The 17,526-nt window shown below is 37.2% G+C and overlaps 1 protein-coding gene across 4 annotated transcripts in view; it reads left to right on the top strand.

The window, feature by feature from the left end:
• The window catches only part of LOC139973307 (uncharacterized), a 253,733-nt gene that overhangs the window by 218,739 nt on the left and 17,468 nt on the right, over positions 1-17,526 (top strand). For all 4 annotated transcript variants that reach the window (XM_071979897.1, XM_071979896.1, XM_071979898.1 and 1 more), the window contains 3 exons: positions 11,859-12,014; positions 13,096-13,177; positions 14,756-14,850. In XM_071979897.1, the coding sequence (XP_071835998.1) occupies positions 11,859-12,014; positions 13,096-13,177; positions 14,756-14,850 (333 nt within the window). The remainder of the gene's footprint in view (positions 1-11,858; positions 12,015-13,095; positions 13,178-14,755; positions 14,851-17,526) is intronic.

The raw sequence follows: 17,526 nt of genomic DNA, 5'->3' as shown, positions 1-17,526 counted from the left end.
AGACTCTGGCAGACGGTCCTTTAAATGTCACGCAGGGTCACTGGCCCTTGTACAGTGAGGCTGTCTCCATAGCAACGCTAGCTTTTCAATTATTCTGACGGCAAAAAATTGGCCTCAACTGTCTGATCAAATGTATCTATGGGAAATGATAAATGTTAGTATCAAATTAGCTCGGAAAGACGTACGTAGCGAGAGGGCAGCGTATGGAAGATTCCAGATGACGAGGTAGCAAATTCTGAAAGGATGATTTTTTGAAGGAAATGTTAACCTAGTATCGGACAGGAGCAAAGTTGACCAATTTATATCAGAATTGGCAAAAGTCCTAGCTTAGTCTTAGCTTAGTTGCTGAAATATGATACACTTTGGTGATAGGCATTTTTGCCACAGTAGCAGCTGCACTTGATACAAAATGGCGTCTATCTCGTGGAACGTCCGTCATACACACCATCACCAAATGTGTTCAGAAAATCTTCAAGTTAACTACTGACAAATGTTCATATTCCAGCAAAAATGCATTCGTTTTTTTTGGCAGTATCTAAACAAAGATGTTTGGGGTCGTCTCCAGTAGACAAATTCATAACATCGCGATCAATATGCAAAGATCGTTAACATGCCGAGATGTTGACGGAACGGTGAGCCTCTTAAAAACACAAAATATGGATAATTAACAGAGCACATTGTCAATATTAACTCAGAAGAGGCGTAAGTTCAGCCATATAATTATTGGGTTTGTTAACTTCATAGATATTTTAGTTAGCTTGAGAGGCCCTCAATTTATGCGTACACTGTATATTACTACAGATATCTTTAGCCCTTCCCTCACCCCTCCGTCACATCATGGAGGTAAAAACTGTTTTTACCTCCATGGTAACATGAAGCAGTGATTTGTGGTGGTGTTTTATTGCTAAAATCCTCCAGATTCTTATCACGAACATGCATATATACTCCAGATTATCAGAGAAGAACATCTTGTTGCAATACGGTTGTTGCTCCAGATGCAATGCGCGAGCGAATTTCACACTTGGTTGAAGTATTTCATCTTAGTGAGTGTACAAGAATGGTAAATACAATCATTGGAGAGGTTAAAACAGTGCAAAAAATCTTGCAAAACATGGCTACAGTCAAAGATAATGCTTGGATCTGCTTCCTATTGATATATGAGTACAGCTAAACGGTGTTGTTTTATGTCAAAGGTCATTGGAATAAAATGGCCCACATACAGTTCTGGAAAACCTAGTGAACACAGTACTTAAAGGATGTGAAGACTTGCGCAAAAAGAAACGTCTAATGCCAGTAATTTGACCTAGTTTCGAATGAGGTGTAACAGAAGTGTTAAACACCACCATCGATCCCAGAAAATACACACACAGCTTGTTACCGTCGGTAATTAGACACTAGTGTACAGTCAGTACATATAGCTGCGGTCAATACCCACAGCACAGTGTACAAACAATACAGCTATGGACATCTCAGGTCCAGCTAAAGATAACAAAGTATCACGTTTCATTACTGTCTGCATTTTTTAGCGACACAAACAAAGCGTCACTTGCAAGCAACAGAGAGTTAACTCTTTCAGATGGCCGCACGCGGTTTGGGGCGAGTCTTCAATGCCTTTAACTGCAGAGTTCAATGGTTGATGGGACTTTCTTCTGTTGTAGGAATTTTTGTAAACATAGTCCTTGGGCTAAGTAAAGCTTGGATGATTGTCCTACTCCTTGTATGTACATCCACCTCCAATGAGGAAACGAAACCTTTAAAGTTGTCATGAAGTGGTCGAAGGTTGTCCCAGGTCATAGCAATAGCACCATGCAATCTTTGAAAACCGTTTAAAATGCAATCATTTCAAAAAGGTAAACCCTTTGAAGAAGTCAAACTTGGTATTGTGTCCAATTTGACAGTACTTTGAAGAAACTTACTTTGGCCTAAATATGTAGCTTAGTCAAAGGTCATTTGATGTCATAATTGATAGAAGAATACAATCCATGTAAAATACCATGTAAAATGCCTTGCAAAATACCTTGTAAAATATCCCAAAAGTAAAGCCTGAACGGACTTCATACTGGATGTAGATAACAAAGGTTAACTTTGGTTAAAATAACATTAACATTAACATTGGTTAACTGGTTAACATATATAGGTAAACAGTGTGCAAGAACCAGCTTGCAGTGAACTAATGGTCATAGCTTGATAAAATCAATATACCAAGGTGTTAGATTATTTTCAGAATGTTTTTAAATAAAGAAAAAATAAGTACATAGAGGTGGCAAGGAATCACTATTCATAGCCCATTGGCTCTCTGGTTCCTGGACAGAGCATATCACGCAGCTTGAAATTTGACCACCTCGTGATGTTGATGCACCTTTCTGTAAATCATGTTGAAAGATTTGCCAATTTAAAGACTGGTTTTGCTCTCTTTACAATTCTTTATTTTGTATTTTCACAATTACTTATCTGTTTAGGATTTAAAAACAAAACAAACAAACCCCCCACTTATAACACTGAAAGAAGATGCTCCCAGCCATGGAAACATGATCCGATCTTGTGTGCAGCATGGTGCTCAGAAGAAATAGTGCTATTTACTCAGCGTTTCATTAGGCTACGTCACTTTCGATTCAAACGACCATGCACTTTGTGCGTCGTACGCAGAAAACAAGAGAAATAGAGACTAACGTTTCGATTTATGATACCAAAACAAAGGGGGGATAAAAAGGAGAATAACTGAATATGTCATCAACTGCATGATCAGCATTTAACCAGATAAGTCATAAAGTGTCGTTTGATCAAATTTGCCGTAAAATGTTGTGTTCGTAAGGGCACCGTCCGTCCGTGGGTTTTAACCAGTGATGATGTGTTTATAGACCCTGGAAGAGACAGGTGTATATTTCGCATTAATGAAACTTATCTTGTTTATTTTGAAAAAACAAGACACAAACCAATATCATGAAGTTACACAAGGCAGCTGCTTGCTTGCATGTCGTCAAGGCCATTATTTCAAGTAAGTGGATATAGTAGATTCCTCTTGAATTATGTGCATTTTGACCACAAATAATAATTTTGTTAATATTTTTTGAGGAGAGCATATATCGTGGTGATATTAAATTTCTAGACCAGGACGGCGAGAGGACGCTTTTTTTTCTTTCTTTTTTTTCATTTTTTAACTTTTATTTCTTTTTCTATCCGCTAATAATAAAAAGAGAGCAACTCATTTGAGCCTTCATTTTCAGTGAGCAGAGCAGGAGAATTGACACTCTCTACGGCCTGTATGGAAAAAACTTACCAATTTCTGATTCGATTGAAATGTCCACAGCAACAATAAAAAGAAGACAAATTTGAGATGAGTTGTAATAAATTGATGTAAATTAGGGAATCTCTATGAAATATGAGAAAGAATCGAGTCAACGAAACTGTCGCGAAACGCTTTAGTAGCGGCGAGTCTCGACGAGTGTTACCTTCGTCGGCTGGCAACGATTTCACGATCCCTGTTAGGCTTGAAGATGCTTAAGAAGCAAATATCATATTTATATTGACCAGGTTCCATTACCCTTTTGATTTATCTTGTAAATTTTATATTTGCCATAACAATCTGAGATCTGAACGAGATTTTGTTGATAAGAAAGAAAGAAAAAAAGTGCCAGTCCCATCCACTGTGAGAAGTTTTTTTTTGTGTTTGTTTTTTATGATTTAAATTGAGGTCATTGAACCCACCACCAACCTTGATGCAGGGTACTAGGGCAGCTAGCTAGGTGACCATTTACAGCAATTTGTGAGTAAAGTGAGGAGATTTGAGATTTCCTTTGGCTTGTGGTCATTGTAATTACACAGACGCTCTCGCCTCCGTTTTCTCTCTCTTCCTCTTCGGCTTTATCTCTGCTGCATCAGGCGTAACTCGAGTCCGCATATTGCCCGCTGTTGTCCAGCTCATGAATATGCAAAACAAGAGATGGACTTGCATTTCTTTTTACCTTGTCGTCGTCAGCCACCAAATTGGACTGACTTTTCTTAATTCCTTCAATTTGGTGGTGGCAGTGGTCGAGCCGTCCGGAATGAGAAACGCGGATTGCTTTGTCACAAAGACAAAGGAATGGGAGAGAGGAGAGAGGCTGTCGTAGAGCAATTTTAAGCCCCTCAGCGAATGGGTCGGTTGTTTATTGGGTGCTTTAATTCTGTAAACCGTGTATCGCTTTCGGCATATCAACGAGTTAAAAATAAGGCGACTGCAGTGGCCTCAATGCACGATTACAGATCACAGCCAAAAATGTGCAAATTCTTTAAGTCGTCTTCGTACGGTCAGTTTCAAAAACGGTCTTCCATCGACTTTGTCCTGGTTTACTTGAAGTTCAAGGAGTAAGGGTTTGGAGACGAGGAGATAACAGGTGGTTAGATACTCGAGTATTTTTTTAACGAGGAAAAAAAAGGGGACGAAATATTAATACCTTTTTTTTTTCTTGAGAACCTGCAGTGGTTCAGCTGGTTGAAGTTTATGATCCTGAAAAAAAAAAGGCAGTGATACGTTCAAGTTCATTGTGTGGGGGGGGAGGGGGGGTACCATTGTAATTAATCCGTTTTCGTAAAATGTTAAATGTAGTTGGCGTGTACATCGACGACGATTGAAGGAGGGCGTCGAGATGTTGCGTGCTGTTTCGGCGGATGTAAAATAATATTTAGGTTGAGGGAAGGAAGGTGGTCATGACCATAATATTTAGCTTTGATGAAGATTGGATGTCGACATCTGTATCAAGAAGAGAACTGATAAGGGAGTGAATGTAGTTCATATGTAACAGATACTAAGAGTTAAGCTTGCTTTAAAAGGATGCCGGTAAGGTATAAACTTTCTGTAACGTTCTGACGGTTTCGGCGGTCCGTCTTTGTGGACAACGATTTTTGATACTGCACGTTCTAATTCCGATTTTCTATTTCATTTCATGTTTTCTATCATTTTGTTTATTTATTTATCCTTTTTTTTATTCATAGCCAGATTGACAGATGTATAATTTTATTAAATTCAATTAATTTATAACGAAATGTTCAAGAAAGTGCTGCTACTTATGGAACCCTTGGAGCTTAATAGCAACTAAAATACTCCCAATGCAGGGAAGGACTCAAGAACGAAGGAAAGAAAAACACTTGAAACAAAATGTGTTGAGTCCACAAATAATGTTCAGTTAAAGAACAAAATGAATGAATTCAGACAGTATTTATAAGATGGATAATAGTCATTATTGATTTAAATTAATTAATTAATTAAGAAATAATGATGTTTCTGGGGATATGAAATGTATCAATAATTTACGGTGCTGTGTTTAATGACCCATTTCTGACAGGCTGACTTTAGACAGAATTTTCGATGGGATATGTTACATTTCGGGAAGAAAAGGGGAAAAATTAGAATGCTAGTAACATTTCTACGGCCATTTTGATTTTTTTGTGATATTCACGATTAAAATCATGCTTAATCTCTGGAATGCACCGTTAGGGCTTAATTCATGATGGCGTTGGCTCCTCTGTGCATGGCGTAATGTCAATGAGAGCCAATTGTGTTATAACTTCTAATACACAATCAAAATATGTCTGTTTATAGGAATAACTTCATATGAACAACAACAGAGCGACCTTATATGACATATATCCAACACCATTTGTCCTAATGCAATCAAAATATGTCTGTTTATAGGAATAACTTGATATGAAAAACAACGGAGCGACCTTATATGACATATATCCAACACCATTTGTCCTAGACAAATATTTATATGAGAGTAATTTAAACATGTTTAAATTTGATGGCATAAATAGACCGCTTTTTGTTGTTGTTGTTGTTGTTGATGTTGACCTTTCATTTGAGTGACTGACCTAATGGTCTGTGATTAATAGACTTAGTGTTCCAGACACTTTTATTGATGACCCGCAGATGTTTAAAGGTTCATTTCTCAATCATTTAAAGGGATATAGTAATTATACAACCTTGACTGGTAGCAGTGTCTACAACATACCAGAACTAATTTGGTGCCAAAGGTCATTCTCTAAAAACAGGTTGAACGTAGTCTCAGAATACGGCCAGGAAAAAAGGAGCAACTTGTAGGGAAACCAATATGTTTGTAGGACAGTGATGATATCATAGTATAATTGTCTCTCTGAGAGCTGTCATTGTGTAAAATCTGTGATGTCATAGTGTCACTAAGAACAGAAACCTTTTAACTTTCTCCATGGGTTTTTCTTTTGATTATTTTCAAGTATAGAGATATGATAATATCTGAAACCAAATGACATCATCATTCTAGGTCAGTTAAGGAGCTACAAAATATTACAGATTCAGGATTTTTTAAATCCTTCAATACAGAATCTTTAATACAGAAAATAATTAATAAAAAAAATATGTAAAAAAAATATATAAAAAATTAATAATAACCCAAAAACTGAAGCAAATGTGGCTTTGATGATGTCACATTTAGACTTGATAGGACTCTTCAGCCGTGTGTGTGTAAGAGCATTAATTCTGTGATATCTCACAAATGGATTAGTTATTTTGCCTTAGCTGTTTGGGGAAGTCATTTAGTGACAGTGATTTCTATCACAGAGACCACTGATGATCAAAGCAGCTGTGTCTCCTTTAACATCAGTCCTGTAAAAAAATAAGTCCTAAGCCGATGTCTTTAATAGTCTCGGATTAATTCCAATCTTACTGTACTTTGAGTAAAATTTACGAGTTAGGTTTTGGTAAAAACGTCCAGAGACTCACAATCAGACTAACGAAGAAACCCGGCTCGAGAAGGCCGCCAGGAATAAGCGTTCTGAAACGTGAGAAGATTCATCGCCATTTTACAACCTAAATTTGTTTTTTCTTTCTCTCTTCTTAGTCTAATTCCTGGTGCATATATGAATGAAGAATACCTCAATTTACAGTACTCAATTACAACAAGAAGAGAACTGAAAAAAAAAAAAGAGAAAATTGTAAAAGACAAACCAGACGAACTTTTTATATCGGCCAACATTGCTGGTTTTATTTTTGAACTAATTTTTGCTTTGTTTATATAAAAGAAGCAATGAGGTCATCGGTCGGAATTGACGGTACGTGCCCGCGGATCAAAGAATCTTTCAAAATTCAAGTAGCCGTCTAAAAAATGCCCTTACTGTCAAGCCTCTCCATGCTGCCTGCACTCTGTAAAGAAGACGTGTCACTCCGTCCGCAAATTCCTGATGGAGAAAACCAACCCATTAAATACAGAAACAAATATTAATGACAGGCAACCGTTGTAGGGTGGTTAATATCTATTCCGATACTTGTCAATTTTTTTTTTATCCTTCCCCCCATCTTCTTTATCCTGTTCCCTTATAACCTGATTATTCGAGCAGAGCTTCTGAATTTGTTCGGAGCTCGAAGTAGTATTTGGAAATTGTATTTAATGGTCATTCTTGTTTCATCTTCTTTTTTTTTTTGTCTTTTTCCTTTTTATTAAATGGTCCCAAGTGATTGCGATCAGATCAAAATTCAAGCTATCTTCTTCTTCCTCAGTGTTTTTTTTTTTTTTTTTTTTTTTTTTTTAGGATCAAAGATTTTTACTCCGAGGACATTTACATTTATAATCCAGTGCTGGATTTGCTGTCTCACCCATTTGGCAACTTTTTTTTTCACATGACCATCAATCCAATACAAGTACATGTCCATGTCGTCCAAGTATCTGCCTCTTAGAGATATTTTAATGAGTATAGATTTTTTAGGGCAGTCTGTGGTTAGGACGCTAACAGAGCGGTTAAAAGGAAGTGTGTATATATATATATATATATCACGGTGGCGCGGCCTGAGTAATTGTGGCAGTTTTCTACCCATGCGGAGGATTGTAACGTGGTAGCTGCATAGTCCATTCAAGGTATGAGAGAATTAATCAAGCCAAATAGCTGAGCAAAAGTTCATAGGTAAAGGTAAAGCTAATATATGTGCTGGGAACACCTACCACGCGTTCTGTATTTCGCAGCATGCGCATACTTCATCCGGGTTTACATTTGGATGGAGAATTCCCGAGCCAGTGAGATTGAGCGTATGTGTTGGCGCTAGGCCGTTATGTTGTAAGATGCGTTCACGAATGACGTCAGCCTTGAAACAACTACAAGTGTTCCACTAGTCTCAACAAATTAATGCTCACCTTTATATAATTATATATATATATATATATATATATATATATATATATATATATATATATTTATATATATATATATATATATATATATACATATATATATACATATACATGTATATATATATATATATATATATTAGGGATGCACCGGATCCAAATTTTTGGATCCGGCCGGAACCGGATTTTGCCGGATAGTACATGAAATCCGGCCGGATAAAATCCGGCCGGAACCGGATTTTTTTATTACACAAAAGTAAAACATTAATAAGAAGTAGAAGTATGAAACAAGGAGCAAATCTTAGGTGAGGTATATGCATATTATAAAGAAGGTGAAATTAAGACCCCATTTATGAGATTAAATATGATATGAAGTGGTGTAATCTACATTCTTTAATAAAATAACTTTTGTACAATATAATTGTTGACAAGCTTGATACAGTACAGTATGTAAATTTGTTTGCTGGAAAAATACTGCATACTACCTATGAAGTTTGTTTTAAAACAGGAAGCTACATGTCACAAATTTCATACTTTATACTGAATAAAAAGATTATTTAATTGTTGTAATAACACTACTATCTGGATTTAGAATTGTCTTTTATTATTCATTATTTGGTAACAAATTTTTCCACTGCAATATTATCTGTAAAAAAAAAAAAAAATGCATTGTACCTTTCCAGAAGTGGAAGAAACTTCTTATCTATCTTTTATCTATCCTTTAAAATGGAATTGAATGTTCATTAGAACACTTCATGATTTAGGTTTTTCATGAACTTTTAGGAACTTTCATGGTGACAAAAGATATCCAAGAGAATGCCAACAATAATGGGAAAGTAAAGATTCAATGGAACAGTATTTTGACTGAAGTATATGAATGGTCTAATTTAACTGCACAATATTAAACTGATGAAGGCTGCAAGAAATGATTTCACTGCAAACTGTATTTGTTGTATATAGCTTCATATTATTACAGTAGTTGTATTATTTTGGTTGATCTTTAGAAACAGTGGGTCAGACCATTGAGAAAATTAAATTAAACATGTTTAACGTAATTTTTCCTTACTTTGAATGTTGTTATTAATTTTTGGAAATAGTTTAAATTGATTTAAGTTAATACCACACCTTTTAAAGGAATAATTCAGGCCAGATTTTGAAAAAGATCCGGCCGGATTTTGAAATATATCCGGCCGGATAGATATATATATATAGATAGATAGATATATATATAGATATATATATATATATAGATATATATTATATATATATATATATATTATGTATTATGTATATATATATATATTATATATATATATATATATATATATATATATATATATATATATATATATACCATTCCATTCAAGGACAGTCAAGCAGTAAATGTAAGTGGAACCTTCCTACTGTTTCTACTACATGTTGTTTTTGACATTTTTCATTTACAAATTGAATAACTCAAACATTATATTTATATATATGAAATGTTCCTGTGGCCTTTTAGATTTAATTCGTACATGACTTAACCCATCTCACATCCAATTTATAAAAACCTAAATCACATTTCTTAGTTATTAATACAGCAAAAGAGAAAAGGTTTTCCGATCATCTTGCAAGTCTAACATCAACCTTTTTTCCTCATATTCTCGGACATCATTATCATAATTTATTTTTTACCCTTCATTTCCTTTCCCATTAATCCAAAGAGAAATGTATGACAGTGGCCTCAATTCCATGCCAGGGTAATTCTTTTTTATGTTATAGTAGTGGCCAAAGGGACAGTTGTTAGTTCAGCTGATATAGAAGTAGAACATGTTTAACTCGCCGTAACAGTCACTTGGACTGCCTTTCATTAGATTAGCCGAAACACGTTAGAGCCATGTGGTGGAAAGCAGAGCAACGTAGCGGGCGGGTGGGGGAGATGTTTACAGGCAGTTTACAGCAAATGAGGGTTGTCAACCGACAGTTATAATTAAATACTGTTTTGAAATATTACACTTCTAGGTACTTCTAAAGCAGCAAATATTAACCAAGCCAAACACCCAGCATATGATCTGGAAGATTTGATGCGAATTAGAAACATTTCCGATATTACGGGCAATTCAATGAGATTATTTAATCGATATCCATATGAAATAAGACTGCCAAAAGTGTTATGGCCCATGAATATGTAACACATACTTTAAGTGTTGATATACAGTAACATAAGAGTTTACAGATAATGTCTTCCTTCTTGTAGGGAGGGCATCTCTTATTTGCTTTTGAATTTAACTGGATTTGTTTCTCCATGTCAAAGGCTAAATTTATTAACTCACAAATGAATCAGAATTTACACTTGGTATTGCTTGGGTTCACGGTAATCATTGTAAGGATGTTGTTGATCACTTGAAATCAACATTGTTGATCACTTGAAATCAACATTGTTGATCACTTGAAATCAACATTGTTGATCACTTGAAATCAACATTGTTGATTACTTGAAATCTTGTTCCAGGATAATGAATTGGTTTTACAGTACTTAGCAAGGAACTGCCATGCCATTGAATACTATTTATTTTTACTTCATTTTTAATTCTTACTTAAAAATCCAATATTTGATACATTTTTGTTGGATTGCTTCTCTTCATTCTAGCTTATCTGCCAATTTTGTTTTTTAGCATATCATACATGTAGAGAGTTTGTTTGAATTTCCATTTAATTTGTTTATTTCACTGGTCACAAGATAATTTCACTCCTTAAATTTGCCCCAAACCCATTAAGTCGATATTATGTGTTTAGCATGTCAATGCACGGATCACGTCATAGCGTTAAAGCAAAGGAAAAAACACAGTCCAGTTAAGTTCAGGAGAACGAGAGGGTTTAATATGGAGAGTTTTTCCATATTAGGAAGAGACACAGTAAATATAGTGATCCACAGGCTACTTGAATCCATTGAAGTGTTTGTGTTCAAATTACAAATTCATTTGTCACATTTACAAATCATACCCAACCGTATTTTATAAACGTGAGGAACAACATAATGTTATACTAGAAGACTCATAGTTGTTTTAACATTGCTAGAGTGATCTGCAGGTGAAGAAGAAGGAATAAATACATTAATTGATATGTTTATATCTATTGAGCTGTCCCAATTGGTAGGTTTTCTTCCAATAAGCAATTAGTGGACACAAGAATCACATCCGTGTCAAATGTAAAAAAAAATGGGGTTTGCACAAATTTCCAGTTCTTGTTAGGCAAACATATTAAGTTATTAACATGTCTAAACTTACGATTTTACTTCCATGTTTAAATTGGTCCCCAAAACAAGTTTTCCACACATATTTTAATGTGAATTTTCTGATGTTTTTCTTGTTAACTTTGATGATTTTTGTACAGGTTGCCACAGGTTTTGTTTTGGGAAAGTGCAGAGGCATTACCCCGTTTTACATAACACATTACGCTGTTTTGAACGAAAACCATCCACCTTTTTTCTTGTGCTTTTGAAAATTCAGAAAAGAAAGTCCTTTCACCAGATAGAAATCTTTTCTAAGGAATTTACCGGCTCTAATGTTACAGGTGACCTCCTAGTCAAAGTATATTTGATTTGGTTGTTTGTGCTATTTTCCAAATGTCAATGGCCCCCCGAGTACATTTTCTATTCTCTCTTTAATATTTCTCTTTCTTTCTCTCTTTTTGTCAGTTTTCTATTTCTATTAATGGTGCCTATTTTATTCGTCTGTTTCTCTTCAGATTTTTGATAAAGATGGGCAGGAACAAGCCAAGCTTGACCTACGAGATGAGAATTGTTGCAGTTGGATGATCTTTATCCGTCCCGCCAGGACTGCCGATGAACAGAATCTTGTTGTCTACCAGTTTAATGATGATTTATTTTTTACCAGTTGTAAGGTTAGCCAGCACCACTAGCACGCCCCCCTGGAAATTAAACATTATAGTAATAATAAGAATAATATTAATGTTAACCAGCAAATAAACCTGCAAACCAACCAAACAAAATAAATCAGTAAAGCTGGGAAGATGACGGGAATGAAAGGGAATCCTAATCCATTCTTTTTGGTCAAAGATAATTCAGGTTGAGGGGGGAGGGGTTACATATTATGGTTCAATTAAGCCTTTAATTAATTCCTCTCTCTCTCCTGTCTCCTATGTGTACGCACTCGGATCTACCTTTAGAGTATACGACAGGTAACATTCTTGCACAGCGCCCCCAATTACCCTCTTAGGGTTCACTGGCCTGTTCCTTTGGAATCTAAAATTCCAGAAGGTTTTTGAATTATTTGAAGGAAGTTTTAATTGTACAGAGTGGTGAAGTGGTTGAATCATTTGTGTTGTTCAGTTTCTATCTGGAGTTCACAAGTTCTCTTTATTGCTTGTACATTCAGAGTTGCATGTAAGGTCCAGTTAGTCATTTTCAATGAGTCGTGTATCTACTGAGTCATTCCCAGTCACAATTCAATCTCACTTAGTCCAGTTATAGTCATTCCCAATCGTGTAAGAATCATGTGTCATGCATTTAGCATTGCTGTGAAAATAGTTTGCAAGTACCACAGTGAAAGTGAAAAATTGCCACCAACGTGGAAACGTAGTAAATTGTAGTAAACGCAGTAAATTATATCTTCAACGTTTGGTCAAATTTGCTGCAAGCCATAAGATCGACAATTATAGAGATATTGCGCTGGCTGAAGTTGATCACCTTTAAAAAGTAAATGCATCTGTAGCTCTAAACAGCATCCTCGTCACAATTCGTATTGCACAGATGACATTGCAGACTACCCACTGAGGTGCACTCCCTGGAAGAATCAAGGGTTTAGCCAGTCAAAATAGGTCAACTGTATCTCAAGTTGGGAACAAGATATTTCCGTTTTCAATTATTAGTGTGCATGATTTTTTCTCTTTAAGATAAGTGCCACATTGTGCCACCAGAACAACCCTTTTAGTTAATTTGTTCCTTTTTCTGCTTTTACTTCAGCCTATCCAGCCAAACTGCGAGTTAAAGGTCTATTATGCATCTGATTATGCCAAACTGATGAACGTAAAAACGTTTGAGTGTGGTAAGTAGTTCAGCCAGAATCCATCTTCTTCCTTTTTTGAATTTAAAAAAAATTGGACAATTTCCCTCAAATAAAATGGTGTATAAAGTTATTGCAAAACCAAAAGACTGTCTGCAAAATCATGAACAGTGGAGAAAAGCAAACAAAACTTGAAATGTTTATATTGCTTGTGAAGGTGCATGACAGTGAATGCAAGCCTGTGACTGGTTGTTAAATATCCCAAATATTGTGGCAGTACCCCGGTACAGTCTGACATGACAGAGATGACACTTATATGTGCATCCAATTGGTTGACGAACATGACATGTTCATTGTGACAGTCTCCTGGTACAGCCTGTCACGACAGTGAATGCAAGCCTGTGATTGGTTGTCAACCATATGCCAAATATTGTGACAGTCTCCTGGTGCAGCCTGTCATGACAGTGAATGCAAGCCTGTGATTGGTTGTCAACCATATGCCAAACATTGTGACAGTCTCCTGGTACAGTCTGACATGACAGTGATGACACTAATATGTGCATTCGATTGGTTGATGAACATTACATGTTCATTGTGACAGTCTCCTGGTACAGCCTGTCATAACAGTGAATACAAGGCTGTGATTGGTTGTTAACCTAATCCCAAGTATTGTGACAGTCTCCTGGTACGGTCTGACATGACAGAGATGACACTAATATGTGCATCCAGTTGGTTGATGAACATGGCCTGTTCAATGTGACAGTCTCTTGGTACAGCCTGTCATAACAGTGAATACAAGCCTGTGATTGGTTGTTAACCATATCCCAAACACTGTGACAGTCCCCTTGTACAGCCTGTCATAACAGTGAATGCAAGCCTCTGATTGGTTGTTAAATATCCCAAATATTGTGGCAGTATCCTGGTACAGTCTAACATGACAGAGATGACACTAATATGTGCATCCAATTGGTTGACGAACATGACGTGTTCATTGTGACAGTCTCCTGGTAGAGCCTGTCATGGCATTTAATACAAGCCTGTGATTGGTTATTAAACCATATCCCAGACATTGCGACAGTCTCCTGGTACAGTCTAACATGACAGAGATGACACTAATATGTGCATCTGATTGGTTGATGAACATTACCTGTTCATTGTGACGTTCCTGGTACAGCCTGTCATAACAGTGAATACAAGCCTGTGATTGGTTGTTAACCATGTGCCAAATATTGTGACAGTCTCCTGGTGCAGCCTGTCATTACAGTGAATGCAAGCCTCTGATTGGTCATTAACCATATCCCAAACATTGTGACAGTCTCCTGGTACGGTCTGACATGACAGAGATGACATTAATATGTGCATCTGATTGGTTCATGAACATTATGTGTTCATTGTGACAGTTTCCTCGTACAGCCTGTCATAACAGTGAATACAAGCCAGTTTTTCATTCCCAGATCCACTGTTTCTATCAAAGGAAATTTTGAATAGAACTATTAAAACAAGAAAATTACCACCCTGAGATGACAAAGAGTAAGATACAGTAAATACTCTGAAAATGTTTTGCTTCATTAACCAGGATGTCTTTCCACATTTAATCACCTTATTATAATTTTGTTTCAGATGGAACTGACTCACTTTTGTCGATACCCATGAGCCAAGATGACAGTACGTCCAGCTTTGTTTCTGTTACTACATATCCAAGTCTAGAGCACAAGGTACGTCCATCACTTCCCATAGTAATCAAGCATAGAGCACAAGGTACGTCCATCACTTCCCAAAGTAATCCTAGCATAGAGCACAAGGTACGTCTATCACTTCCCATAGTAATCCGAGCATTGAGCACAAGGTATGTCCATCACTTCCCAAAGTAATCCTAGCATTGAGCACAAGGTATGTCCATCACTTTCCAAAGAAATCCAAGCATAGGGCACAAGGTACATCTATCACTTCCCATAGTAATCCAAGTCGAGAGCACAAGGCACGTCCATCACTTCCCAAAGTAATCCAAGCATAGAGAACAAGGTACGTCCATCACTACCCATAGTAATCCGAGCATAGAGCACAAGGTACGTCCATCACTTCCCAAAGTAATCCAAGCAAAGAGAACAAGGTATGTCTATCACTTCCCATAGTAATCCAAACATAGAGCACAAGGTATGTCCATCACTACCCATAGTAATCCGAGCAAAGAGCACAAGGTATGTCCATCACTACCCATAGTAATCCGAGCATAGAGCACAAGGTACGTCCATCACTTCCCATAGTAATCCTAACATAGAGCACAAGGTATGTCCATCACTTTCCAAAGTAATCTAAACATAGGGCATAAGGTACGTCCATCACTTTCCATAGTCATCCTAACATAGGGCACAAGGTACCTCCATCACTACCCATAGTAATCCTAACATAGGGCACAAGGTACGTCCATCACTACCCATAGAAATCCTAACATAGAGCACAAGGTATGTCCATCACTTTCCAAAGTAATCTAAACATAGAGAACAAGGTGCGTCCATCACTTCCCATAGTCATCCTAACATAGAGCACAAGGTACGTCCATCACTTTCCAAAGTAATCTAAACATAGAGCACAAGGTAAGTCCATCACTTCCCAAAGTAATCCTAGCATAGAGCACAAGGTAAGTCCATCACTTCCCAAAGTAATCCTAGCATTGAGCACAAGGTATGTCCATCACTTCCCAAAGTAATCCTAGCATTGAGCACAAGGTATGTCCATCACTTCCCATAGTAATCCGAGCATAGAGCACAAGGTATGTCCATCACTTCCCAAAGTAATCCTAACATAGAGCACAAGGTATGTCCATCACTTCCCAAAGTAATCCAAGCATAGAGAACAAGGTACGTCCATCACTTCCCAAAGTAATCCTAGCAAAGAGCACAAGGTATGTCCATCACTTCCCATAGTAATCCTAACATAGAGACAAGGTATGTCCATCACTTTCCAAAGAAATCCAAGCATAGGGCACAAGGTACATCTATCACTTCCCATAGTAATCCAAGTCGAGAGCACAAGGCACGTCCATCACTTCCCATAGTAATCCAAGCATAGAGAACAAGGTACGTCCATCACTTCCCATAGTAATCCAAGCATAGGGCACAAGGTACGTCCATCACTTCCCATAGTCATCCTAACATAGAGCACAAGGTACGTCCATCACTTCCCAAAGTAATCCAAGCATAGAGAACAAGGTACGTCCATCACTTCCCATAGTAATCCAAGCATAGGGCATAAGGTGCATCCATCACTTCCCATAGTCATCCTAACATAGAGCACAAGGTATGTCCATCATTTCCCAAAGTAATCCAAGCATAGAGCACAAGGTAAGTCCATCACTTCCCAAAGTAATCCAAGCGTAGAGAACAAGGTACGTCCATCACTTTCCAAAGTAATCCTAAAGTAATCCAAGCAAATAGAACAAGGTATGTCCATTACTTCCCATAGTAATCCAAACATAGAGCACAAGGTACGTCCATCACTTCCCAAAGTAATCCTAGCATAGAGCACAACGTATGTCCATCACTTCCCATAGTAATCCGAGCATAGAGCACAAGGTACCTCCATCACTTCTCATAGTAATCCAAGCAAAGAGCACAAGGTATGTCCATCACTTCCCAAAGTAATCCAAGCAAATAGAACAAGATATGTCCATCACTTCCCATAGTAATCCAAACATAGAGCACAAGGTATGTCCATCACTACCCATAGTAATCCGAGCATAGAGCACAAGGTATGTCCATCACTACCCATAGTAATCCAAGCATAGAGCACAAGGTACGTCCATCACTTCCCATAGTAATCCAAGCATAGAGCACAAGGTATGTCCATCACTTTCCAAAGTAATCTAAACATAGAGAACAAGGTACGTCCATCACTTCCCAAAGTAATCCAAGCATAGAGCACAGGGTAAGTCCATCACTTCCCAAAGTAATCCAAGCATAGGGCACAAGGTACATCCATAACTTCCCATAGTATTCCTAACATAGGGCACAAGGTGCATCCATCACTTTCCAAAGTAACCCAAGCATGGGGCACAAGGTAAGTCCATCACTTCCCATAGTAATCCAAGTCGAGAGCACAAGGCACGGTCCATCACTTCCCAAAGTAATCTAAACATAGGTAACAAGGTATGTCCATCACTTCCCAAAGTAATCCAAGCATAGAGCACAAGGTAAGTCCATCACTTCCCAAAGTAATCCAAGCATAGGGCACAAGGTACGTCCATCACTTCCCATAGTAATCCTAACATATGGCACAAGGTACGTCCATCACTTTCCAAAGTAATCCAAGCATAGGGCACAAGGTACGTCCATCACTACCCATGAGTAATACTAGCATAGGGCACAAGGTACGTCCATCACTTTCCAAAGTAA

This window comes from Apostichopus japonicus, chromosome 9 (genome assembly GCF_037975245.1).
Source record: "Apostichopus japonicus isolate 1M-3 chromosome 9, ASM3797524v1, whole genome shotgun sequence".
NCBI classification, from domain to species: domain Eukaryota; kingdom Metazoa; phylum Echinodermata; class Holothuroidea; order Aspidochirotida; family Stichopodidae; genus Apostichopus; species Apostichopus japonicus.
Note: the sequence above shows the minus strand (reverse complement) of the source record. Positions and strands in the feature narration are given on the sequence as shown.